General features: G+C 55.4%; 1 protein-coding gene across 5 annotated transcripts; it reads right to left on the minus strand.

Annotated features, from left to right (window-relative positions):
* Positions 1–5,897: 5,897 nt before the first annotated feature.
* Positions 5,898–20,478, minus strand: UBTF (upstream binding transcription factor). Of its 5 annotated transcripts, none has more exons than XM_012786698.3 (21): positions 20,035–20,478; positions 17,047–17,171; positions 15,403–15,578; positions 14,757–14,840; positions 14,504–14,659; positions 12,044–12,108; positions 11,696–11,816; positions 11,233–11,343; positions 10,766–10,899; positions 10,507–10,648; positions 10,173–10,214; positions 9,929–10,042; positions 9,671–9,826; positions 9,173–9,328; positions 8,978–9,088; positions 8,283–8,371; positions 7,990–8,179; positions 7,156–7,203; positions 6,983–7,054; positions 6,762–6,905; positions 5,898–6,666 (listed from the first exon to the last, which is right to left on the minus strand). In XM_012786698.3, exons 2-21 carry the CDS (start codon positions 17,102–17,104, stop codon positions 6,541–6,543), a joined length of 2,295 nt encoding a protein of 764 aa, XP_012642152.2. In that variant the 5' UTR covers positions 17,105–17,171; positions 20,035–20,478; the 3' UTR covers positions 5,898–6,540. The 5 variants fall into 5 exon arrangements, with proteins under 5 accessions (XP_012642152.2, XP_012642150.2, XP_012642151.2 ...); XM_012786696.3 differs by lacking the exon at positions 20,035–20,478 and adding an exon at positions 19,587–19,879; XM_012786697.3 differs by lacking the exon at positions 20,035–20,478 and adding an exon at positions 18,301–18,439.
* Positions 20,479–25,686: the final 5,208 nt, after the last annotated feature.

Raw genomic sequence — 25,686 nt, forward strand, 5'->3', positions numbered from 1 at the left:
TCCTCCTCCCGCCCCTCCTCAACACCCCGCCCTCGCCCTCCCTTCCTCTTCCTTCTTTCGCTTTCGCGCGCCCAGCGACTGCTCGCGCCTGCTAGAAGGGCCCGAGCGCGTGCATCTGCCCCGCGGCCGCAGCTCGGCAGCATTTGCTCTAGGGGGCGGGGACCGGGAGGGGAGGAGGGGCGCCACGCCGCCGTCCAAAGTACCGGCGGACGGGGACGGGGGCGGAGAGATGGGCGGAGCCTTCCTGTACCACTCTGGCCAATCGCCGTGTCGTCTCGGCCCGGGAGGCCCAATGGGATGGGAGTGGGTGGAGCGGCGTTCAAGGTGAGGTGCGCGGTGCGCAGGGGGCGGGGACGCTGTGCCGTCCCGGCCGGCTCGGGGGCGGGGGCAGCGGGTGGCGTCGAAAGAGAGCGCCGGCTCCCAGCCCAGCCTGGGACGCCTTCCGGCCCAGGCTCCCCCGCCCTTCCCTCGGGGCTCCCTGCTCTTCCCCCCCCTTCACTCCCCCTTTTACCCCGAGGCGTGCAGCCACTTCTGTGAAGAGGCCAGACTTGAAGTGGGGCGCAGTTAGGACCTCAGGGCGGAAAACCGTGGAACCGTAGGGGCTCGTCCGCGCCTCCGTTTTCCCGGTTTCTGGGCGGATCTCAGCCCACTCCAGGCCTGCGAACCAACAAGCGCCGGAGTTGAGGGTCCGCTGCTGAAGGCGGAGGCCCGGCTGAGCCCTTCTGAGCGAGCACCCTCCCCGCCCTCATCCTAATTTAGATCCCACACCTGCTCGCCTTTCCTGCTTCCGGAACCCACGCTGGACCCCCTACCTCTCAGACAGCCTGCTTGGCGCTGCCCAGACCCTTCCCCCGAGTCAGTGCTGCTCCCCTGAGTGTACCTATACCCACACGCTCTCAGTCCCCGTTTACCTTCAGGAGGAAAAGGCCTTTTCCCAGCCATAGTAGATGCCTAGAGTGGCGCTTCCATCTCGGTTACTCTCGTGTCTGGTGTCCTGGAACGGTAGTGTGACAGCCTTCTCCCCTCAGGAGATAAGAGTGAAGGAGGATAGTCAGAAATCACATACTTTGGGACCATCATTGGCTCTTTAGTTTTCAGCATTAATTTATTTCTTTTCACTGGTTTCTCCTGAGAAATGTATTGAGGCAATTTTCTGAAGTAGTGAAGACCAGGAGTCAGATCTGAATTTCAATTGGTAGACTTGCCAAATGAACTCCCTCTGCCTCAGTTTCTTCTGTTGTTGGTCGGTATAATGATAGTGCTTATCTCATTAGATGGTTGTGATGATAAACAAGTCAGTGCATGTGAAACTCTTAGCTTTGTGTAAGTGCTTGGTAAATTTTAGCTGTTATTCTTACCGTGCTCCAGGTGCTGGCATACAAAGATGAAATGAGACTTCTTCAAGAAAGTTACAGTCTTGTAATGTAGACAAACCTGTAGGATAATAATTGCCAGTGTGATAAAAACAAGAGAGAGATGCAGAGTAAAGAGGGGGTGGCCAGGAGGAGGCTTCTAATGATACTAGACAATTGGTCAGGAAAGGCTTCTTGTCAGGAGAGATGAACTAGGTCAAGGTAGGCCAGGAGGGCATTAGAATCCCTGAAAGTGAGCTTTGGAAATATAGATCAGGCTGGAACAGGAATGGGTGGTGGAGCAGCAGGAGATGAGCAGGCCAGATCATACAGATGCTGAGAAGTTTGTGGGATTTAACCTTACAGGCAGTGAGGAGTCCTCAAGGGGAATCGTCTGAGCAGACTTGTATTTTTAGATCACTCCAGTGTGGAGTCTGGAGAATACTTTAGAAGCAGTAGTTTTCTGTTATTGATTGTGCTCTATGGAGTAAAGGAGTGGGAGGCCCTGAAAACACCTTTAACCAGGATGGGGAATTTTGAGAAGGACATGGGAAGATGCAGGAGGGTGACAAGTTCAGTTTGGGATATATTGGGGTTACTATGGGATCAGCTGATAGAGATTCTCAAAAGGTGGTTGAACTTGGGTCTGGAGCAAAGAAATAAGGCAGGCCTTCAGGAACTTCTACAGGGTGGCTTCAGCCTTCCTTTCCTCTTATTTCCCACCTCCTTTTCAGGCATTCTCCACTCCAGTGATGCTGACGTGTTTCTTTCCTAAATGTACCCAGTACATCTACTCTAAGGAATTTGCACATGCCCAGAAAACCCTCCTGGCTCCTCCCTGTTTACCTAAATCCTTCCTCATATTCCCACCCATAACCATCCTCATACCAAACTTCTTTACAGCTGAACTGTACTGTTCGTTCGGCACTTGGCCTGGGCTGCTCTGTGGTGGTGACCTCTTTGGGCACATGCCCAGTCTCCACAGTTAGCACCAGTTAATAAACACTAGGGCCTGAGCTGGTCCTGGTTCTGGGTGAGGCCCTGGGGTTACAGCAACAAGCAAGAAAGATACACAGAACGTGTCCTAGGGGAGCTTACAGCCCAGTAAAGCCTCATGGGAAAGAAACCAGTCTGAATGTGAAGGCATCTGAGCTGCTGAAGAAACGTAGCATGGAGACATTTTTTTTGTCAGAGCTTCAGGGAAGCCTCCCTGGAAGAAGTAACCTTTTAATTGGAGCCCTGTATTAACTAGGCAGAAAGAACACCATGTGTGCAGGCCCTTGAAGAGAGTGCAGTAAGTTTGAAACATGCATAGCTGGTGTGGCTGGAGTCGGGGCAGAGAGGCCACAGGGGCAGCAGATCCCCTAGGCCCTTGTGGGCCATACTTCTTCACGCAATCCATTAAATGTTTCTAGGGTGTCAGATGTATACCAGGCAGTTTCGGGTGCTGGGATCACAGCAATGAACAGGTAGGTAAGGTGTCTTCTACTTGGGAAAACAATAAAGAAATAAATACATAAATAAGGAGACATAGATGTAGGATGAAGCCTTTCTAGAGAGGGTAGTTGGAAAAGGCCTCTGTGAGGTGACATTTGAGCTGAGGCCTGAAGAATGAAAAACCAAGTATGTGTAGAATTGGAGGAATAGCCATTCCGGACAGAGAGAACAAATGCAAAGGCCCTGAGGTAGACATGTTTGAGGAACCAGAAGAGCGATCACTTGGCTGGGTGACTGAATGGTTAGGAAGAGTAGGGAGAAAGATGATGTTCTCTCTGCCTGGCTGCAGGGGCCAGGCCTTGTAGGGCTATGTTAGGACATGGTAAATTTTAAGTACAGAAGGAATCAGATTTGTTTTTAAGACAATGTTGGCTGCTGCATGAAGAATGGACTGTAGGGGCAAGAGTACAATCAGGAAGACCCGTTTTAGGAGGTCTCTGCTGAAGGTGAGCGATGGTGGTGGCCTTGAATTGGATGGGAGTGGCAGCTGTGAGGAAGGGCGGACAGATTTGAGAGAGGTTTAGAAAGTGGAATGGGTAGGTCGAGGTGATCAATTAAACATGGAAGTGAGAGAGAGGAGTCAAGGCTGACACCCTGGTTTCTAAGTTGAATGACTTAACAGCTGGTGATCGTTCTGCATGTTGAGGTATGAGGTGTCTGCAAGATCTCAGGATGCAGTGTCTTCCCCGGCCTGCAGCTGAAATAGTGGTCTCTGCAGATAGCACCTTTTAGAATGGTTTCGTAAGGGTGATAACTGGAGGTTCAGGGGAGAGTCATGAACACCTAGGATGAAATGAGGAAGAGCTGACACCAGGAAAGCAGACTAAGAAGGCAAGAGACAGTGTCCACTGGGTGTTAATAATGAACATGTGGTGCCCTGAGAGGGGAGCCTCAGGGGAATGGTGAGTAGGAGGTAAGGAAATAGGAGATCATGAGGGGCAAAGAGGGTTTTAGAAGTTTGGGCAGGAATAGGAGGGGGTGGGTGTTGAGGGGGAGGTCTGGGCCAGGGCTTGGGTCTTCTTCGCCCCTTCAAGTTCTAGGAACCCAGCCAGGGGCTCCACAGGGAAGGCTGTCTTCCTTAACTGCAGAGGAAAATTGTCCCTAACCCTGGGTGGAGCTGAGGTCTCAAAGTGGGGGGGGGGTTCCCTGCCACTCCCCATGACAAGCCCTACACTAGGAGGGCTTGCATGATCAGGGTGAACCCTTGACCCTAACAGCTCATCGCCTTTAGTTCCCCAAGGCAATGCCTTCTGGGTGAAAATGCATCTGTTCTCCAACTTTGCAGAATCCTTAGTGGTCTGACAACCCTAGGTGAACAAACTGAATTGAGAAAGTGCAAGAAGAGTAGCGGAGATCAATGTAAAGGTAGCTTGCCTATGGAATCTTTAGCAAAAAGATAGTTCTAGAAAGAAAGGGCAAACAAGCTGGTTTTAAGGGTCTTTCTACATCAAACCTGTTGGGTCACCCTTGCCCCCACCTTCATTGATTCCAGTGACCAGACAGCAGTCAAGCCTTTGTTTTTCACTTTATTGTACAAAAAAAGGGAAAACAAAACTTCCACAGTTGGCCTTAAGCTTAGGCAGACAACTCTAAGCCACTCCCTCCCACCTCCCATGGTACAAATTCAAGTTGTGGTTGTTGTTGAATCCTACAAAACACTCTTTAAATATTAGAAAAAAAAAGGGGGAACGGGGGTCCTCCCACCCCAGCCATTCCGTCCCAGTGCCAAAATGCACTCAGAGTGACCTCTTACAGCACCAACACCCCCACCCCCACAGCCCTGTTTGTACTGTAAGAATTTTTAAAATTTTAAAACAGGAAAAAAAAATGCCCCATTCAAAGTTGTTTTTAAATGAAAACACATTCCACTAAAACACAACAGTGCAGGGGCATTCAAACAAGAAAATGGGGTTCTTCGCAGGGGCTACTGGGAAGAAATAGAACCTATAAACCCCTGTACCTGATTCCAGGATCAGGACAAAGGAAGGGGAGTGGGAGTGGGGAGTGTCCCCCCACCTCCAGCACCACAGTCCAAGGCAAAGCAGAGGCTGACTCTGCCTTCTTTTGGGAGAGGCACCCACCAGGCCTCTTTGGGGCTGAGGCCCCTCACCAGCCCTGCCTCCTCGGCAGAGTCCCCACTCTTCCCCTAGTCCTTGGCTTTCATTCAGAGGGGGAAGGTGGACAAGCATAAAGCCCTAGTGGGTCACCGACATGATTGTAAAAAACAAAGGGAAAAAACCCTAAATTTAGTCAACAAAAAATTAAATCCACATAGATAAGGTGGCTTGGCTTATTAAGAGTCGAGGAATCAGGGTACCACAAAATTTGAGATGGCTGGGAAGGGTTAGAGACAGCTGCAAAAGCAGCTTTTGCAGACTTCCCCAGCTGCGGGGTTGGGGGAGCAGGGAGCAGACCTGAGAAATCAAAGGAAATGGGGGCAGCTGGAGGACATGGGGAAGGCAGGAGGGATGTGTTAAGAGCCCCCAACACATTTCTTGAAGCCCAGGTTCTGAGCCTAGGTTGGCCAGGCTTACCCCTCAGATGAGCTGGGGAGGCCTTTTCCACCCAAATAAAAGCTTTAAGGTTCACACCATCTTCCCCCTCGTCCCCTTTCCTGCTGGACAGAGACCAGCACAGCTCAGATGCCTATGACCCTGGCAAAGGGAAACTGGTCTAGGAAGCATCAGAGAATGGCTTCAGTACACTTCCCAAAATGGAATCAGAGACTGGGCAAAGCAGAGGATATGGGGAGAGGGGCAGCCTCAGCCTCTTCCCACCAGGGTCAACACTTCCCTGGCCCTCACGAACCCTTTATCCAGATTCACAAAAACCGAGGTGGGCTCCAGGACAGACCCCCTTCCACACACGCACTCGCACACATCCACAGGTGCACCCATGCTATGTACAGGACACACACACACACACGCACGCGCACACACACGCACACTCACTCTCTCTTCCACACGCATCAAGACCATTTTAAAAAGTCCCAAACCTACCCCCTAAACCCACCCTCTCCCAGAAATGACAACAGAGACGGCAGCCGAAATCGGTAGGAAACGTCTCGTTGACAGCTCAGAGCTTAAAAAAAAAATATATATACACATATATAAAAAACACTTCTGCCCCCTCCCCCATGAGTGGGTCCAGGCAGCTGCTTCCTGCAGGGGGCAGGGGAGAGGGCCATCAGGGCAGTGCCTGTTTTCTCAAAGGCACCTGCCCTCCTCTTCCCACATGTTCCCTGCCTCCAGTTCCAATGCAGGGGTCCAGGCGGCAAGCCCCTCTGGGAAGGAAGGGGTCTTCCCCAAGCTTCCACCCCACCTTGGCTTGGGCTGCAGGTGTGGAGGGCCTCCTAGAACTCTTTGGGACCCCCCACCCTCACTCCCCGGTCCATTGTCCATGCCGGAACCGCAAGTGCAGAAGTGGGTGGCTGGGCCGGTCCAGTGCTGGCTCAGTCTGATGGATGCTCTCCCTGGAGGACCCCCCAGGGCGGATGTCTCTTGAGGCTGCAGAGTCCTGGCCTGGGCTCCTCCAGCCCCCTACCCCCACCATATTTTGTTTTAAAAAAAAAGAAAGAAAGAAAGTGGGGGAGGCCAGGGGGCAGGGGACAGAACATGGGGGAGAAACAAAGGTGGTCAGTTGGGGAGGGGAGCTCCTGGGCTCTCCCTGGCTGCCCTGGGTGGGCTGAGCCTCAGTTGGAGTCAGAGTCTGAGGAGTCTCCTGAAGAGGAGGAGCTGGAGCTGCTGCCCTCGGACTCGTTGTCTTCATCCTCATCATCGTCCTCGTCATCATCCTCATCCTCATCATCCTCCTCATTCTGGGGGGTGGGGGTGAAAAAGGATGTGCAGTCACCAGGTGCCTCTCCTTGCAGGACCCACCTCTCCCCCTCCCACCATGCCCTGTCTGCCGCACCTCATCCCCGTCCTCGCTCTCGTCCTCGCTGCTAGACTCAGAGGAGTCCCCGCCATCCTCGGAGGAGTCCCCATTCTCATCATCTTCCTCTTCTTCATCCTCATCCTCGTCATCCTCATCCTCTTCATCATCGTCCTCAGACTCCTTGGAGGGACACAGGCACATTAGTGGTCTATCCCGCTACTCTAGGCACCCACCCCCATCTGGAAGGCGCTCCTTACCGACTTAGACTGCAGGGTAGTCCGGCTGGACTTGGGGTTCGGGCCTCGCAGCTTGGTCATACTCTTACGTTTCTGCAGGGGAGGATGGGGACACGAAGGGGGCAGCCATGAGTCCTAGACGTCCTAGACCCCCAAGACCCCCCACCCCACCGCTGCCGTACTCCAGGACTCACATTGGAGATGTACTCTTTGTATGCTGCACGGTCCTGGGGAGACAGACTCTGGGGGAGACAGAGGATTAGGTAAGGGCTAGGTTGCTTCCCAGACTACTGCCAACCGAGCCTGCTGACCCAGTGCAGGGTGGCGGGCTGAACATGGACACATCATCACCCACCCCATCTTTACCCCTCCCAGGCTCCCGCAGATTTGAGTCTCTGCAGAGAACCCCTGGGATCTGAGAACACAGCTCTAGCATTTCTGCTTCTGATGCCCTGAATCCACCTTTAGCCAATCCTATAGCAAGACTATTGGTTTTCATGTTCCTTCTGTTGCTCCACCAAGATGGAGGCTCCAGTTAGGGCCTTCCTCACCTCAGAGAAGTCCCCCGTGATGACTCATAACCTGGCATCAACCCTACTCCAACACCAAGCCCTCAAGCACTGAGGCTCACCAAATTTCTGGAACACTTAATCCCCACTATTTCTCTGGGTCCTTGGCCAACCTGCCTGGGTAGAAGGGAAGACACAGGTGATTCTCCCCATTTACAGATCTGACTGCTCAACCAACGCACAGAGGGAATGCTTAGAGGCCAGGATCCAAGCCAGAGTCCAGGAGAGTTTCCCTGGTCCCAGCTGGAGGGAGGAAAGGGCAGTCTGATTTGGGTTTTCCTTTTTACTCTGTGACCTCGGCAAGTTATTTAACTTCTCTGAGCCTTGACTTCTTTATCTTTAAAAGGATGACAATAACTGTTACTCTATAGGACTGCTAAGGCACTGAATGAAATCACGAATGAGGACCAGCCAGGACAATGCCTCCCTCTTCCTTCCAAGGGTCCCTTGCCCTCTCACCTTGACCCAGAGGTCCAGGTGCACCTTGTACTGCTTTTGCTGCTCCTCTGCTAGCTTTTTGTAGTGCTCCTTTTGGCTCTGGGAGATGCGCTGCCAGCGGCTGCCGATCTCCACCATGCGCTCCTTCAGTGGCAGGTGGTTCAGCTCCCCGTTGGACAAGAGCTCCTGGGAGAACTTCTGGTAACCGTTCCTGAGAGGTGGGGGTGGTATACGGAGGGTTAGGACCCCAACAGAGCAGCCCTCCAGCCCTGATACCCCCACCCCCCGGGGCAGGCTCCAGCTCCCAGGCTCACATGGGAGGTTTCTTGGGTTCTCCCTGGAACTTCATCTTCTTGGAAGAGTTTGTAGCAGCTGGAGGTGCCCGCATCTCACTCAGCTCTCTCTGTGGGGAAACCCGGAAAGGTCACACTGACCCTCCTCCCCCACCCCTGAAATACTGCTGCCTTCTGCCCCATGCCACCAGTGCCTTAGCTGGCTCTGCTTTTCTGTGACAGGGAGGGAAACAGGCACAGCCAGGGAGCAACTTCCTAACAACTCACATCTGTGTCAGGCCCTCCGGTTTTTTGTTTTGTTTTGAGACAGGATCTTGCTCTGTCGCCAGGGCTGGAGTGCAGTGGTGTCAACATAGCTTACTGTAACCTCACACTCCTGCCTCAGCCTCTGCCTCTGGAGTAGCTGGGACTATAGGCATGTGCCACCATACCCAGCTAATTTTTAAATTTTTTGTAGAGACGGGTGTCTCACTATGTTGCTCAGACTGGAGGGCCTGCAATTTAAAAAGTGCTTTCATAAACTGTACTAATGTTGTCACCCCCATCTCAATGATGTGAAATGGAGGCTCAGAGAAGGAAATTAGGGGACTTGCTCAGGGTCACACAACTGAGGCTGGGACTTCTGGCTCGGAGTCGAACACAGTGAGGAGAGCTGCCCATTCAAAAGGGAACCTCCAAGTTTTGAGTGGAGTGGGTGGCCCCAGCCACCTTCCCACCTCATATCGCTTTTGGTCTTCAGCTGCCTTCTTAATCCACATTAGTTTCTCCTTCTTCTCCATGTTATTCCAGGTCATCTCCATGGCTTTTAAGGCTTTCACCCGGTCGTTCTGGGGAGAGACCGGTATCAGCTGAGGGAGGGGTCACCTGGGGCTGGAGGCTGCAGTTAAGACCCCTTTCCCACGCCCTGGCACCTTGAAGCGGGCCAGGTAGTCGCCAATGACGCTCTGCTGCCAGATCTCCTCTGCTCTCTTGGGCGACTCGGGCAGCTTGCCACGTTCCTCACGCTCCCCGCCCGGCTTCCTCTCCGACTGGGCCTTCAGTGCCGCCTCCCGGGCCTTGTACTTGGCCTGCGGGGATGGCCCGGCGTCAGCCTTCCGGCCACCCCCAGGGGGCGCGCGCGCCCCGTCCAGCCACCGAGGCTCCCCCGCGGGAAGGGCTGAAGGGTGGGGCCTAGCAGCGTGGGCTGGTGCAGATGTCTCCCGCCTGGGGCTCAGCCCCCGCCCAAGGCCCTGCTCCCCGGGGAGCCTGCAGCCCTCAGCTGACAGCTTCCCGCCTTCCTGCTGGCTGGGCTCCCGGCCCCACCATCTGAGCCCAGGCACCGCGTGGGCACCGGGAGCAGGGGTGCGGCAGCCCGGGTGGGGAGGAAGTGGCCCTGGCAGCCCCCGGGGGCTCTCGAAGCCAAGCCTGACCTTCTTCTTCTCAGACAAGTCGTTCCACATTCGGGCCAGCAGGCGGGTCAGCTCGCTCTCTGAGAGCTCAGGCCGCTCCTCCTGCAGCTGCCGCCGCTTCTCCTCAGAGAAGATGAACATGGCCGACACGGGCCGCTTAGGCTTCTCAGAGCCGCCCTGTCAGGGGCAGAGAGGGTCAGGGTCGGGGTCCACGGGGTGGCCCGGGAACCGGCCTTCCTCACCGCCACCTGCGCGCAGGGCCCCCTGCCCCCTGCTCACCTTGCCCCCTTCCTGGGCTGGCTTCTTGGAGGCCGGGCTGGTGGCTTGCTTCTTGTTGATGTTCAGCATCTTCTCCTCCCCCAGGACCCGCTGCTGCTCCTCCTCAGGCAGGCTCTGGTTGGGGAGTAGTGCAGGCTGCATGCCTGGCTGCCAGGATGCTTCCTGCCCTCTCAGGGGCTCCTAAGGGCTTTGCCTGCCAAGCTCCAGTCCTCTGTGCCCACCACCCCACCGCAGGAACACTCACCTCGAGGAAACGGAGCAGTTCTACTTCATAATCTTTCTTTTTCTGGAAAGTGAGAGGAGTCGGGGTCAGTCTAGGGACAGCCTCAGCAGAGACACTGCAGTACTCGGAGGCCTCTGGAGCTTGGGTGCAGCTGTGGCTGCCCCCGCAGAGGTAAGCATGCGTCTGGGCTGTCTGCCTTGTAGGCACAGAGGCTAAGCCCAGCCCAACACTGAGTTGGAACCAGGTGCCCAAAGTGCACATGCCACCAATGACTGGCTGACCCTAGTTGGGGTCAGACCTCATGCTTCCTACACCCAAGATGGGTCCGAAGCAGGTAGCCCCTGTCACAGCTCACCTGGTCGCACTTCTTGTGGTAGGCGTCCTTCTCCTTCTGGGAGAGCAGTTTCCACTGCTGGCTGCACAGCACCATGCGCTCCGTGCTGGGCACGTCCTTCATGTTGGCCATGAGTTCTGCGCAGTACAGTGAGTAGCTGTTCCTATCAGGGCCAGCGGGAAGGGAGGTGCAGCCGTGAGCAAGCAGGGCCGTGGGCCTCCAAATCTGCAGAGCCTGACCCACCTCCCTACTTGCCCACCCACCCCAGGGGAGCACTCACGGAGGTGGCTTGGTGGGTCGCCCGTCAAACTTGTCCTTGAGCTGGCGTTCAGCCTTGGTGAGGGTGGACTTGGTGATGCCTTCCTCGCTGATGTTCAGCTCGGGGTGCTTCTGGATATAGTCCCGCATTATCTCCTGCAGAGTGAGGTGGGGGTGGAGGGCAATGGGGTGTGGGATTAGCCAGGGGAGGGGCAGGGGGAGAGCCGCTGGGGAGGGGGGGCAGGGAGCAAAGCTGGGGGTGGCCGTGTGTCAGCGTGCCACACGAGACATGATGCCCTGCCCTGCCCTAGCCTGAGATCTCATGGGGGTGGGGGCGGGGAAGGTAGGGGCAGAGGTGAGGGGCCCAGAAGGCCCCTCCCCCGATGGAGAGATGGGGAGTGACGCCTCCTGCAGAGTGCGGTGGCCACAGAGTCAGAGGGCAGAGGCTCGTGAAGAGCCGGATGGGGAGGAGCGCAGCGGAAGCCTAACCTCGTACTCCTTCCGCTGCTCCAGGGCCTTATGAATCCATTTCAGCCTCTTTTTGTCCGAGAGCTGAGACCACTGCTTCCCCAGGGAGTCCTTCACCTCCTTCGTAGTGGCCTGCAAACCAAAAGCCGTCAGACACACACAGGCAGCCAGGGGAAAGGGGAGGGGGGTGGGGGGCACAGAGGCCCCCGCCCCCTCAGGCCACAGGAGGTCACACCAGTGTCCCCCACAGGCCAGGAGGGGAAGATGGAGAGGCGGGGTTCCCGCCTGGGTGCAAGGGGACAGGCTCATACACGCACGCACGCACACGCTCGCACGCCAGCTGGCCCAGGCCCTGTCCATGCAGCCCACCCCTGGGGAGGGGCCTCCTCTCCTGCTCCCCTGCACCATGCCCGGCCGACCTGGCGCGGCTCCCCCCTTGCCACCACCGTGCGCCCTCCGCCCCCAACCTTGGCCAGACACTCACATCTGGCCGAACTTTGAGATACACCTTCTTCTCATGAGTGTACCACAGCTGCTGGGGGGTTTTGGGCTTCTCAGGGATGTCCGACTTCTTGGCGTTCTGAATTAAGTCAGGGTGATCCTCTCTAGCCAGGGCATGGGGAGCCAGAGTCAGCAGGGGACACTGCTAGGTCAAACCCAAGCTAGCTGTCCCCGGACCACCCCCTGCCTGCCCCTGGCCCTGACACACTGGGGTTCACACGTGGCCCATCCACCTTGCCCCACGACTGGCAAGCTCCAGGCTCTGCCTCAGGTTAGCCTATCCTGTCACACCCAGCACCCCATGGCCCTCCTCTGGGCTCCACTGCCTTACCTGAATCGGGCCAGGTTTCGCTCGAACTCCTGTTTCTCCCTCTGGAAGTCCTGAATATATTTCATCTGGGGGAAGGAGGGGACGGGGTCATCCGGGACCCAAGGCCTACCTCAGCCTGAGCTACAAAAGCTACCCAGAGCCCTGCACACCAGCCCTTTTTGCCCCCACTCTGACTCAGGGGAGTGGAGGATGGCAGCCTGCCTTCCAGTGGGATGGGGGCCACAGACCAGACCTGTTGGCTTATAACCAGAGAGGGTGAGCCACAGGGGTCTCTCAGACACTCAATCTCATGTCCCATTCTCTCCTTTTACGAGGGAGAGTCCCAGAAGGAGGACATGGCATCACCCACAGTCACACAGTGGGCAGTGTCAGGGCTGGAACTCCCAGTGAGGAGTTAGGGGTAGGCTTTGTCCCTGTTGCTCCCTCTTCCCATTGTCTGTGGCAGCTGACACTGGTCTGCTTCCTGGGAGGTGGCCCATAGGGCATAGGCAGGCCAAGTCCTGCTTCCAAGGCATGAGGGGAGACCGTGTTAAGGGGAACTCAGAGTGAAGCCTTGCAATGGAAATGGCATCCTGTCTCCTTAATTTCTGGGTCTCCAGCTGCCCTTTCCATTCCTTCCCAATTCTGACACCATCACTTTCTTCCCTGCCTCCAATCCTGTCCTCCAGCTCCTGCAGCCCTCCCTCCCTCAGCCCACTCATTTTCTTCTGCCACCTGGCTTCCCTTCCCTTCTCCAGCCCCTGCTCTCAGCCTCACCCTCCCTTCCCACCCCCACCTGACTCCCTCCCTGTATCTTTCCTACCTCTCCATATCCTCTCTCCTGTGCTTCCTTTCCAGTCTCTTCCCCTTCCTCATCCACCTCCTGTCCTGGCTCCCACTCAACGTGTATCCCTTCTTTTTCCCCTGGAGGTTGACAAGAGTGGCACTGGAAGGTGCTAGGGGCTCACAGCAGCTAAGCCCAATCCCTGCCCATCACAGAAGAGACACCAGGTGTAGAGAGACAGTTCCACCTTCCCCTGTGGTTCCCACAGAAAGCCAGGAGCAGAGCCCAGCCTCCTCTCCCCGGATCTTAGTCCTCCTCAGATAAAACAGCAGTTTTTAAGCCACATAGATCTGGTCACCCTTCACACTCAGATAAAGACCAGGCCTAGAGAACTGAAGTGACTTACCAACGGCCCCACACACAGCAATTCAGTGGTAGAGTCAGAAGAACAGGCCCCAGTCTTGTCCCCCCCAGGTCAGCACCTTGTCCACGCTACCAGTTTCTTCTGGCCTTCTCTGGTTCTCAGACCCTTTGCTTTTTGGCCTCTCCCTCCCATCCCGTGAGTGTTTGAGTGTTTTGTGTACAGTCAACTGTTCAACCTCATCCATGGGCTCAACAACAGCTCCAGCAATTCATACCCCTGCTTGGCATGGACAGCAGTCGTGCAGAAAGCTGGTTTTACCCAAGCAAGCTGGCTCCTTTTTCGGGTACAGCACCAAGTACATGTGATCTGCAGCCAAGGTATTCCAAGCAGGAAAAAGGGCCACTCACAGTGTGGTGGCCAGTGCCACCTTTTGAGAGCTGGCTGTGTACAATTTTGTTTCCTCTCCAAGCAGATGTGTTTTTTGTCTCTCCCACTGCTTTTCACCAACATCTAGCCCTGGCTCTGTCTTATTGGCCAGCATCTCCTGTGTGTTGATCTCTCTCATTAGCCCATCTCACTCCTGTCCCATCTGCAGGGCTCCTCTAGTGTCTTGCTGCCTGTCTCTGAGAGGGACTCCTGAGCTCTGTGCTTGACTGTGGCCACCTCTACCTAGGAGGCTTGGGCAATCTCTGCTCAAGGTTAAGGCCCTCTGATGGCCTAGGACAATGCTCCACCTCTGCAGGGAACAACATAAGGCCAGGAGGGACATGTGTCCTTGGGTGAACATGTGTATATGGGGGAGGGAGCCCATTTAACATGTAGCCATGGCTTTAAGAGCACTGGACTAGGAGTCCAGAGTGCTAACTCTAAGTCCTGCTCTAGCATCATTAGTTGTGTGACCTGGGACACTTAAGCCTCCTGCACCTCAGTTCTTTGCCCACAAAATGGGGATAACCCTTTTTCCTGGAGTTACCTTTACGAGGACATTGCAAATATCAAATGAGACCATGATGGAAATGTCAGAGTGAAAAACTGCTGTGCAGTCAATGAAGACACAAGTATGGGAAAAGAGCTAAATGAAGCAGAATGCTAGGGCTTGTCTGTCGGGGAAAGGTTGGTTGGATTTCCATCTGTGATGGTGCCTGTGCCTGACTGTGTGTGGGCCTGGGAGGAGGCAATCAGGTGTGGCTGCCCAAGCTCCTGCTCTGCTGTGCTGACTCACTCATGACCCTGAAACCAAGTCCCTCTATCTAAGGCCTACCACTCAGCTGACCCACACCACACCAGCTGCTCCTAGCCTTACCCCTCCCCCACCGTAACCCCCCCCCCCCACCTTCTTCTTCTCCGGAAGCTCCTTGTATTTCTTGGATAGAATCTTGGTTAGGTCCAGGTTGCTCATCTCAGGGTGGAGTTTCGCATACTTGGCCCGCTTCTCCATGAAGAAGCGGAAATAAGGGGTCAAGGGCTTCTTTGGGAAGTCTGGGTGTTTCTAGAAAAAGGGACAAGGACACAATGGAGGTAAGACACCATCCATTCTTAGGACCATTCCTTCTCTATTCATCATGCGCCTTCTTCTGGTAACTCACCTTGAGTTTTTTGCCTTTGTAAGGATTTTTAACATGTTCCTGAGCATCCACGATCAATTCTGTCAACGTACGGAACTTCCTCACCTGGAGGAAGAAGTGGGAATGGAAGGGGAAGTTGGGAAGAAGAAAATTCCACATAGAAGCATAACCCCATTTTCCAACAGGTCTCCTCCATTCTCCACTAGACTGAATTTACCAAAGAGGGAAAACAGAGGCCAAAAGAGCCATACAACACAGACAGCCCAATGCCCAGGCACTGGCCCATGCCTACCACAGAGCCCAGGCAGCCAGTACACACCAAAGGACAGCAACAAGGTGACTGCCTGACCTCAACATGGTTGCCCATACCAGCACTTCATTCAATCCCAGAACAGCTCAGGCAACAGAAGCTCCAATATGGTAAATATTCAAGGACACCAAGATAGGAAGTGGCAGAATTGAGAACTCAGTTCTGATGGCCAGTGTTGTCAACTGTGCCACCACCCAAAATACACAAGGGAAGGTAGAGAGCTCACAGGTGACCACACATGAACACCCCTCTTAAGTCTTTTTGTTTCCTGTTTACACGCGTGTTTCACTTCCCCTATCAGGAAGGTCAAGGTATAGATATGCATAGATGTCTTTGAGGAAAGGGGGAATCAGTTACCTCATTAGAAAGTTCCACCCATTTGAGCTTGCACATGTCTCCAGAAAAATCTTTAAATGCTACTTTTTCCCAGTCCATATGTGATTCGGTGGTTTTGAACTTGGAGCTGTCATTGGATGGAAGGTTGTTCTTCATGCATTCCAGCAAAGTCAGCATATCTTCCTGGGACCAGCGGTCTGGAGAGGGGTAAGAGGCCATTATGCCTGGCTCATGCTACCCTCCCATCTGTCCCCCAGCCCCTGAGTGCTCAACGTTTCCTCCTCAGAGCATCCCAGCCCTTGGTTTCTTCCCATCTAAAGGCATAGACAAGACATGGCCCAGCCCTAAGGAAACTTTGGCCATACTGGGACTCCAGTCCAGACAGTGGCATACCTAGAAAGCCAGGCTCAAACCCAGGTCTAGCTTGCTTCAAAGCTACTGTCATTTCTAACATGCCAGGCTGCCACAGGCTGCTATTTACTATAGGGGAAGGGTGGTGGTAATGAAAGTACAGTGATCTGGGGCCTTCTGGGAAAGCAGCTAGCTTATTAGAGATGGAGGGAAGTAGGGAAACGTATCTAAATGTGTTGTCAAGTTCAAGTCTAAGTTCTAAGTGGATACTCTAAATGTGCAAGGACTGAGGATAGCGTGTGGGCAGTAAGGAAAATCCATGCAGATCTCTCCAGCACAGCTGGAAACCAACATTAGAGATACCGCCATCTTTCAGCCTGTCAAGGTAAGCCAAAGGAGAATTTTTGGCATATAAGAAAAGAAGATGGAAATGGAAGAACCACACAGGGCAGCCTCTGAGGCCAGGCAGACAGGTGTGCAAAGGCTCTCGGGGCCCTGCTCCAGGGAGGACCTCCGGAATTACAAGTTGTCTTCTCGGTCCACCTCCTCATGGAGGAGAAAAGGGGGCTCTGAACCAGCTATTTTCAGCCACTGAAATGCAGCCCCTGAGAGCTCCAGGTCTCTCTGGAGAGTGGCTGCCCTGGAAGGTGAGCTAGGAGAATAGCTATCCACAGCCAGAAGTCAAAAGGGCTCTTCGTTTTCATTTGCATCTGGTAACCTGGGCCAGGGTTTCTGCAGAGTGGGTCACATGGACCCATAATCCCCTCTCCCCCTCAGTGTGCCTGCCACAAGCATTGCCAGATGCTCAGCTTCATCCTACACTCCACCCCCATACAGACTAGATCCCTGCTGGATGAGGTAGGGGTCTAGTATATATACATCCCATGGCTTGGGGCCACCAACACCCGCTCATTCCATCAGCCTCCACAAAAACCTTGCTACCTTAACAAAAAGCCTGAGAAGCCTTCCCAACTCCCGTCCTCCCCCTTCTTCCACACTGATCCTTCCTCCCATTCCAGGACACTGGGCTGGGACATACTTCAGGCTGACTGGGAACCCCAGAAGTTAGACCTACACAAGCTCCCTTCACCTGCCTCTACCATGGAGGGGAGAGGAATGGCCCCAGGCCAAATAATTTGGATTTACCCAAACTCCAAGTGTGAGGGATGCTTGACTCATAAACACTCCAGACACCTTCTCCCCCCAGTTCACAGAATGCAGACTGGAGAACTCTTTAGAAGGGGAGTGAGCCCTGCAGACAGCACGTGGGAAAGAGAATTTAAGTTTAAGAGGGCTGGAGATGGGGGCCCCTACCTTGGCCTTTGGGGGCGGCCATTTCCAGGTCTGTGGGACAGTCAGCTTCTCCGTTCATCCTCCTGCTGTCCTGCCACCTCCTCGGTAGTGCTGGCCGGGCAACCCGGGGTCAAAGCCACCTCACCCTTTAAAAGACATACCAGACCCCACTCAGGCAGGCTGAGAAGTGAGGGACTTTCTATCCCTCCCCCCCCAAAGGGGAGGGGGGTGCAGGTCCACACTCTCCGAGAGACCCAGCCAAGACCCTATTAGACTTAATGGGTTGGTGGGTGCGGGAATGCACCCTTCTAACCCCCTCCCCCAACCCCTGCAGCCCGGCTCCGTGGCGTGCGCCCTCCCCTGCCCACGCGAGAGACTGCTCCCAGCTCCCGCGTGCAGCTAGCACCCGCCCTCCGCCCTCCTTCCCCCACCCCGGCCAAAAAAAAATCTCCTCCTCCTCGGAGCGCCCGCCCCGGGGAGGCCCCAGGCTGGAGGGCGGGGGAGGAGGAAGGGCGGGTAAAGGGCGCGCGCGGCCACGGAAGCGGGCACGCGCCCCAGTCTCCTCCTCCCGCCTCCCCCCGGCCGGTTCCCCCCGCCTCCGCAACCCGGCGGGGACCCGGACGCAGCGCAGCCGCCGCCAGCCCCGGAGCGCAGCGGCCGCACCGCCCCCGGGGACTGGATCCGGATTCCCGCCGCTCCCCCCTCCCGGGTTCCCACCGCCGTCCCCGCCCGCCCAGGCGGGCGAGCAGCCGAAGAGAAGCGGCCTAGCCTGCCCCCCGCCCCCGAGCCACCCACCCCGGCCAGAGGCGCCGCCACCACCCAGCCACCCCGACGCGCACAGAGGAGCCCAGCGCAGAGGCGCGACCGCGGAGGGAACCGCCGCCTCCTCCCCCGAGCCTGCGGCCCAGCCCCGCCGGCGCCCCCGCCCCGGCCTCCGGGGAGCGGAGCCAAGGAGAGGGCGGGAGGACGACGGCCGGGAGGCGGGGGCGCAGCGCTCACCGGCCCCGCCGCCCCCTCCGGCGGCCGGCGAGAACTGCGCCTGCCGGCTCGGAGAAGCGCGGGCTTCTCAGCCCGCGGCCCAGGCTCGGCTCGGGCCTCGCTTCCTGCCCTCCCCTCCCCCGGCTTTCGGCGTCCTCCCCAGTGCCCTGGTCCGTTTGCGCCCAGTCCCCTGCTCGGAGGTCGTCCCGGGTCCCAGCCGGGCGTCCACCGCACCCGCTGTTGGCTCCCTGCCTTCCAGCCCCGACCCCAGCGCGCGTCCTCAGCCGCCTCGGTTACCCGGCGCAGCGCGGCCTCCGGGCTTCCCGCTCCGGCGGCTCCCTCCCCGACTCTGAGCGGCGGCGCCCTCCCCCGCTCGGCCGGGCACAGCCGCAGCTCCCTCCCGCGGCGGCAGCGGCTCCTCCTCCGGGCGAGGCGGCGGCGCTGGGGCGGCGGCTGCTGCTGCTGTGGCGGCGGCGGCGGCTGTGGCTGCTGCCTGCTGCTCCTCGCGGCGAAAAGCACAAAGCACAGCGCCCTCCGCCTGCAGGCAGCCCGCCCGCCGCCGGCCCCGGCCTCAGCTCGCACACCCCCCGCCGCCGCCGCAGCCTCCGCCGCCGGAGCGGGGAGGAGGAGGGAGAAGGGAGGAGGAGGAGCGGGAGGGGGGGCGGGAGAAGCGGGGCAGCGAGCGCGTCCTTCCCCGTAGAGCGCACACCGACCCCCGGGGAGCGAGCGCCAGCCCGCCCGCCTCGCCGGCTCCGCTCCCTCCCACAGCCTGCCCGGGCGGGCTCCGCGGGGGGCAGCTGGGAGGAGGGGCGGGAGCTGGGGGGACCCGGGCGGCCGAGGCGGAGGGAAGGAAGGAGGGGAGGGGGGTGGTGGTGCTGGTGCTGGTGGTGGTGGCGGCGGCGGCGGCTGCTGCTGCTGCTGCCGCCGCCGGGGAGGGGGGGGCCGGGGCAGGGAGACACGCAGCCGCCCGGATGGCGGCGGGGCTCCGAGCCGAGGCGGGCGGGCGCCGAGAGCGACCTCGCCAGACCCGCGGGGGAACTAGCAGGCTCCGCCGGTGCGGAAGGGAGGGCTGAGGCGCGGCCGCGGAGAGAGTGCCCGAAGGGCCCCCCGGCGGCCGAGAGGCTCTGGGGGTGCTCGCAGACTTGTTCTGGAGCTCTCCCCCAGGTCCTCCCAGCTCAGGCTCGGGCTTCCAGGCCAGCTCTCACCCGCTCCCCTCTCCCGCCTCCGGGAGCGGGCGGTCCGCGCCCACCCTCATCCCCCGGAGCGAAGGCGCCAGCTTGGGGCGCACGCACGCCGGCCGATCGCAGCGCCAGGCTTCGGCGCCTACCTCGCGGTCCCCTCGCTGCTGAACGGCACACATGAAACTTGAAAAAAAATTCACCTCTGCCCCCCCAAAATCCCCTTCGCTCCTTACACCCCGGAACCGGCGAGGGGACGACGGGCTCCAGCGGAGCCGCTCTGGGAGCCGGTTCAATCCAGCCCGGCATGGCTCCCCAGGCCTGCCCGGGCGCATGGAGATCCGCGTAGCCGCCTCTCGTAGCCACCCCTCTCCCCCGAAATCTGCGGCGCCGGGGCTCACTTACCGAGGGTGTGGATGGGAGCGCAGGCCGGGGGCACCTGGGGGCGCGGCGGGCCGAAGAGCCGAGCCGTAGCTCCGCTGCAGCCGACGCCGGGACAGGGAGTCGCCAGACAAAGCCCGAGATGGCGAAGCGGAGCGACGGCTAATGGCGAGCCCCACGCGCCGCGCTCCGCCCGCCCCGCTCCGCCCGCCCGCCTCGGCGCAGCGCAGCGCCGCTCCGAGCGCTCGCCCGTCAGAGCCGCCTCGGCGCTGCCGCCTCCCGGGCCACCCCGGTCTCGCTGGCCCCTCCGCCTCCTCCGGGCGGCTCAGCCTCACCCCTTCCCTCCCACCGCTCTAGGGGCTGCACGAAAATAAAAAAAAAAGAAAAATGCTTTTCTTTCTTTCTTTTTTTTTTTTTAACTGGGCGGGCGTGTTGAGACTTTTGGGTCTTTCTGCCCCCAGCTCGCACTCACCTGCGGAGCCGCCGGGAGGGCTGGGGGTGGGGGCGCGCGGGGCTGGAGCCGGCGAGCGCGGGTTGAAAGCCAGCCAAGCTCTGCAGCGCCCGACCCGGGCGTGTACGCCGCCGCCAGTCCCCGCAGAGAAATCGTCCTCCTACCCCCGCCTCCATCGCTCTGCGTTTCTCTTCCAATCAGCCGGTCGCTTGGTGGCTCCTCCATTCTCCGGCCAAGCCCGCTGCCTAGAACGAGCTCCACTCCATCTGCTCGCCCGGCTCCTCGCTCCCCTGCCGGGGCCGGCGAAGCGGCGTGAGGCCGGAGGGGGATTTGCGAGGGAACCTGCCTGCTTTCCCGCTCCCAGTGCTCCATCCCCGCTGTCTCCTGCCTCCTGCTTCTCTCCTGCGTCTTTCCAACTCTCCCCTGTCGCCACTGGTGTGTGTCTGAGTGTGTGCGCGTCTTTTTTTTTTTTTTTTTTTTATTGCTCTTTGCTTTTGCAACCCTGAAGCCAAAGGCGGGGGGGTTGTACAAAAAAAAAAAAAAAAAAAAAGCCAAGAAAAGAAGCTCTTAGATTTGCAACACATCGGAAAACCGGGGGAGCACCCCGCCTCGTCCGATCTCGGTGCCCCGCGAAGGCCTTCCGGGTTTTAGAGCAAGCCTCTCGTCGTTCTCAATACCCCACAGCTTCGCCGGGTTTAGGATCCGAGGAGTCGGAGCAAAAAGTTCTCCCCCTGGGTCGTAGTAAAGGGTGTCAGGGTGGAAGTTGGGGTTTTTCAAGCAGCAGCAGCCGTCCCTCCTCCCCTGGCTTCGGTAACTGGGCTGGGGTGGGGATAAAGAGCAAAATCCCGCTGGGTTTTCGGGAAGAAGCTTGGAGGGCGGGAGTCAGAACCGGGAGACCGGGCTTGGCACATTTTCCCTTCGGTCTCTACCTCCTGTCCCCTACCAGCTCCCCCTTTAATTTTTTTTCCCCCTCTCCTTTAATCTAATTTCTTCCAACTCCACCTTTGTTGTTACCGGCGTCACGCCTGGATCAGCCAATCCCCGCCACGCAATCAGCTTGTCAAAAAGACTCGGCCAGCCTTGGGAAAGCAGGCCGCAGGCGCTGCCCCCCACCCCCCAGCCCCCGGCGGCGGCGGGGAGCCGCGAGGGGAGCCTGGCACCGGGGCCTCGCCGCTGGAGCTGCAGCGGGGCAGCCTCGGGCTAGGCCTCCCCCAGGCCACTCTCCTGCCTGCCGGGACGGAAAGGCCTGGGCGAGAACCACCGTCCACCCTCCCACTGCCATGGCCGTGGTGTCTGTTTTTGCCTCCCCTTCTCAGAGGAAAGGTTATCGGGACTGGACACAGGGAGCCACAAGACAGTCTGAAGGACGCCTGCTTTCAACAGGCAGCCTATGGTCTGGGCCTCCGCTCCCGCTCCCGGGGCAGCGCCATTGCTCCTCCTGGCTCCCAGGCGGCCAGCCTGCCACACCAACACTGCTGCCACCATCTCTGCCAGCTGGGTCATCCAGCCCCTTTGGTCTGTCCCCGGGGCGCTCAGCCCTCTCGGTCCTCACACCGCCTGCATCGCTGCTGCTGTAATTCCTCTTGTCTCCAGAGAGAAGTGAGATTCCTTTCCCAGGACTTGCACATCCCACTTCTGCCACGTTTCACAACAGGGAGGAAAACCCTGTCAAGATCAGGTGTGTTCGGGTTTTTTTAGAGGGCACTGCCATGTAGAAGAGGTGGATTTAACATGATGCTAATGAAGTTAAAGCTTCAAGGCCCCTTACTTGCAGGCCTGCCCAAGGCCCCCTACTTAATTTCATATTCATTTTTTTTTTTTTTAAAGAGCGGTCCTACCCTCCTCAGTTGTACACGTTTCAGGTCCACAAACACAGATCTGTGCTTGAAACATACACAGGGCATTTGTGTAGGATCAAGCCAATTCAAACTGCATTGAAATTGGGCATGCAAATGACTTTATTGTTTTGACTGGGAAAGAGCGAAGGGTTTGGAATCAAAAGTCCCAGTTTCCCCACCTTAATAATGTGTGTATTTGAGCACATCCTAATTTACCTGGTCCCAGATTCCATATCTGTAAAATCAGAATTGTGATCCTAGGCCTGACGAGGTGCCTCACACCTGTAATCCTAGCACTCTGAGAGGCTGAGGCAGGAGGATTGCTTGAGCCCAGGAGTTCAAGACCAGCCTGGGCAACACAAGTACACCCCAGCTCTACTTAAAAAAGACAAAAGGCCGGCTCAGTGGCTCACGCCTGTAATCCTAGCACTCTGGGAGGCCGAGGCAGGCGGATTGCTCTAGGTCAAGAGTTCAAAACCAGCCTGAGCAATAGTGAGACCCCGTCTCTACTATAAATAGAAAGAAATTAATTGGCCAACTAATATATATAGAAAAAATTAGCCGGGCATGGTGGAACATGCCTGTAGTCCCAGCTACTTGGGAGGCTGAGGCAGGAGGATTGCTTGAGCCCAGGAGTTTGAGGTTGCTGTGAGCTGACCCCACGGCACTCACTCTAGCCTGGGCAACAAAGTGAGACTCTGTCTCAAAAAAAAAAAACAACAGACAAAAAACAGTCCTATTTACTCTACTTTCTTCATCAGGGATTGGAGGATCAAGTGAGATGATATAGGCAAAACTGTAAAATACTCCACAGGCCAGGCACAGTGGCTTATACCTGTAATCCTAGCACTCTGGGAGGCAGGCAGGGAGATTGCTTGAGGTCAAACGTTTGAGACCAGCCTGAGCAATGGTGAGACCCCGCCTGTAAGTAAAAATAGAAAAAATTACCCAGGCATAATGGTGTGCGCCTATACTCCCAGCTACTCAGGAGGCTCAGGAGTTTGAGGTTGCTGTGAGCTAGGCTGATGCCACGGCACTCTAGCCTGGGCAACAGAGCCAGACTCTGGCTCAAAAAGAAAGTAAAAAAAAAAAAAAAAAAAAAAATGATCCACAGTTGTCACTTGCCACGTTATAATGAGAGAATCTAAAAACCCAAGTAAGTTCCAAATCTTCCACACATAGATCTGGAGTCCTGGTGTCCTGGCTCCTGGCCTTGAACTTCTTGGCCGGGCCAAGGGACTTTTCGGTAAAGTGCTTTAGAATAAAACAGGACGAACGTGAATCATAAGAATGATTATTATTGATTCCTTGGGCAGCAAAATTCATGGCTGGCACCCTTCCCACTTGGAAACCAACTGGCTTGTTTTACATGTTGCGTCTGTGGTGAGGTCAGGAGTCCAGGACTCAGGCAACAGGCCAGAGTGTGAGGGAATCTGCCCTTGGCCCTTTTTCTTTGCCCCTGTTCCCAATTCATCTCCACCCTTCAAACCCGCACTCCAGTTTACTGGCATGTGCCTTGAAGCAGAGCCTCAGCACTCAATAACCCGAGCCCAGGCTGGTGACAAAGCATAATTCTAGCTCTGCAATCTCCACTTGGCCCCAGCCCTTCCCCAGGTTGCCAGCATCCAAGCCCCAGCTCATATAAAATCCCAGTGTGCCTAGAATGCGTTAACCAAAATGTGGTACTTGAATTCCTGGTATACAAGGAGTAACTTTAGATGGTATACTGATATTATTTTCAGAGTATATATATATATATATATATATATATATTTTTTTTTTTTTTTTTTTTTTTTTTTTTGAGACGGTCGTGTTCTGTTGCCCTGGCTAGAGTGTACTGGCATCATGATAGCTCACTGCAACCTCAAACTCCTGGGTTCAAGTGATCCTCTCACCTCAGCCTCCCAGAGTGCTAGGATTACAGGTGTGGGCCACCACGCCAGCCCAGAGTTATATTATTTTTAATGTATATTGGAAATGTTCTGTTTTTAAATTTTTATTGAAGATAGTGGTATAAAGACTCCTTTCTTAGGGGAGGGGGCTACTACTATCTCATTTATTTTTTCATTTTTATTGCAATATAACTTAGAGACAGTGAAGTGCACACATTTTAAGTATACAGCTTGATGAATTTTTACATATATATACATAGCATACACATTACATATGTATATACCATGTAACTACTACTACTCAGATCAAAATATTGAACATTTCCAGCACTTAGCAAGTTTACTCAAAGTTAATATTCCCCTCCAAATGTCATCAATATGCTGAATGCTATCACCATAGACAAGTTTTGCCTGTTTTTGTAGTATGCCATTGTATATTTATATTTACCACATTTTTTTTTTTTTTTTTTTTTTTTTGAGACAGAGTCTCGCTTTGTTGCCCAGGCTAGAGTGAGTGCCGTGGCGCCAGCCTAGCTCACAGCAACCTCAAACTCCTGGGCTCGAGTGATCCTTCTGCCTCAGCCTCCCAAGTAGCTGGGACTACAGGCATGTGCCACCATGCCCGGCTAATTTTTTATATATATATCAGTTGGCCAATTAATTTCTTTCTATTTATAGTAGAGACGGGGTCTCGCTCTTGCTCAGGCTGGTTTTGAACTCCTGACCTTGAGCAATCCGCCCGCCTCGGCCTCCCAAGAGCTAGGATTACAGGCGTGAGCCACAGCGCCCGGCCTATATTTACCACATTTATCTACTCTACCTCTAATGGACATTTGGGTTGTTTTCAGTTTTTGACTATTATGAATAAAGCTTCATAGAACATTCTTGTACATATATTTTGGTGGATGTATCTATTCATTCTTTCTGGGTATATTTCCAGGTGTGGCATTCCCACATCATAGGATATAAATATATGGAACATTAACAGATACTGACAAATGATTTTCCAAAATGGTTGTAACAATTTACCCACCACCACCATCACCATCAATAACACAGTATATGAGTTCCAGGCACTCCACATCTTCCCCAACACTTGATATTGTCAGTCCTTTTAATTTTAGCCACTTTGCCCTGGATAGGGTGAAATTTCATTCTGATTTTAATTTGTATTTCCCTGATAGCTACTGAAATGAGCAGTTTTCATATACAAAGTCTTTTTATTTTTTTGAGACAGAGTCTCACTCTATCACCCAGGAGAGAGTACAGTGGCGTCAGCCTAGCTCACAGCAACCTCAAACTCCTGGGCTCAAACTATCCTCCTGCCTCAGCCTCCCGAGTAGCTGGGACTACAGGTGCGCACCACTACGCCCAGCTAAGTTTTTGTATTTTTAGTTGCCCAGCTAATTTTTTCTATTTTTAGTAGACACAGGGTTTCGCTCTTGCTCAGGCTGATCTTGAACTCCTGGGCTGAAGTGATCCTCCCACCTCAGCCTCCCAGAGTGCTAGAAATACAGACAGCCACTGCGCCCGGCCCAAAGTCTTATTTTTAAATATTTTTATTTGAGTTTTAAAAGTAAATTAAGCAATCAGGAGGCTGAGGCAGAAGGATCGCTTGAGCCCAGGAGTTTGAGGTTGCTGTGAGCTGGACTGACGCCACGGCACTCTAGCCTGGGCAACAGAGTGAGACTCTGTCTCAAAAAAAAAAAAAAAAGGTAAATTAAGGAAAAGAAAAATCTTAAGTAAATAATAGTGTTAGTGATATACAGATAGTGTTAGTGATACACAGTAAATAATAGTGTTAGTGATATACAGATCTGGCAAAGATCATTAAAGTGATGGGTAAGAGAAGTTTGGAAAACTCTATGGCTGTACTGTTCAATACGGTAGTGACTAGGCACATGTGGCTATTTAAGCCTAAATTAATCAAAATTAAATAAAAT

This window comes from Microcebus murinus, chromosome 18 (assembly GCF_040939455.1).
Source record: "Microcebus murinus isolate Inina chromosome 18, M.murinus_Inina_mat1.0, whole genome shotgun sequence".
In the NCBI taxonomy this organism is placed as follows: domain Eukaryota; kingdom Metazoa; phylum Chordata; class Mammalia; order Primates; family Cheirogaleidae; genus Microcebus; species Microcebus murinus.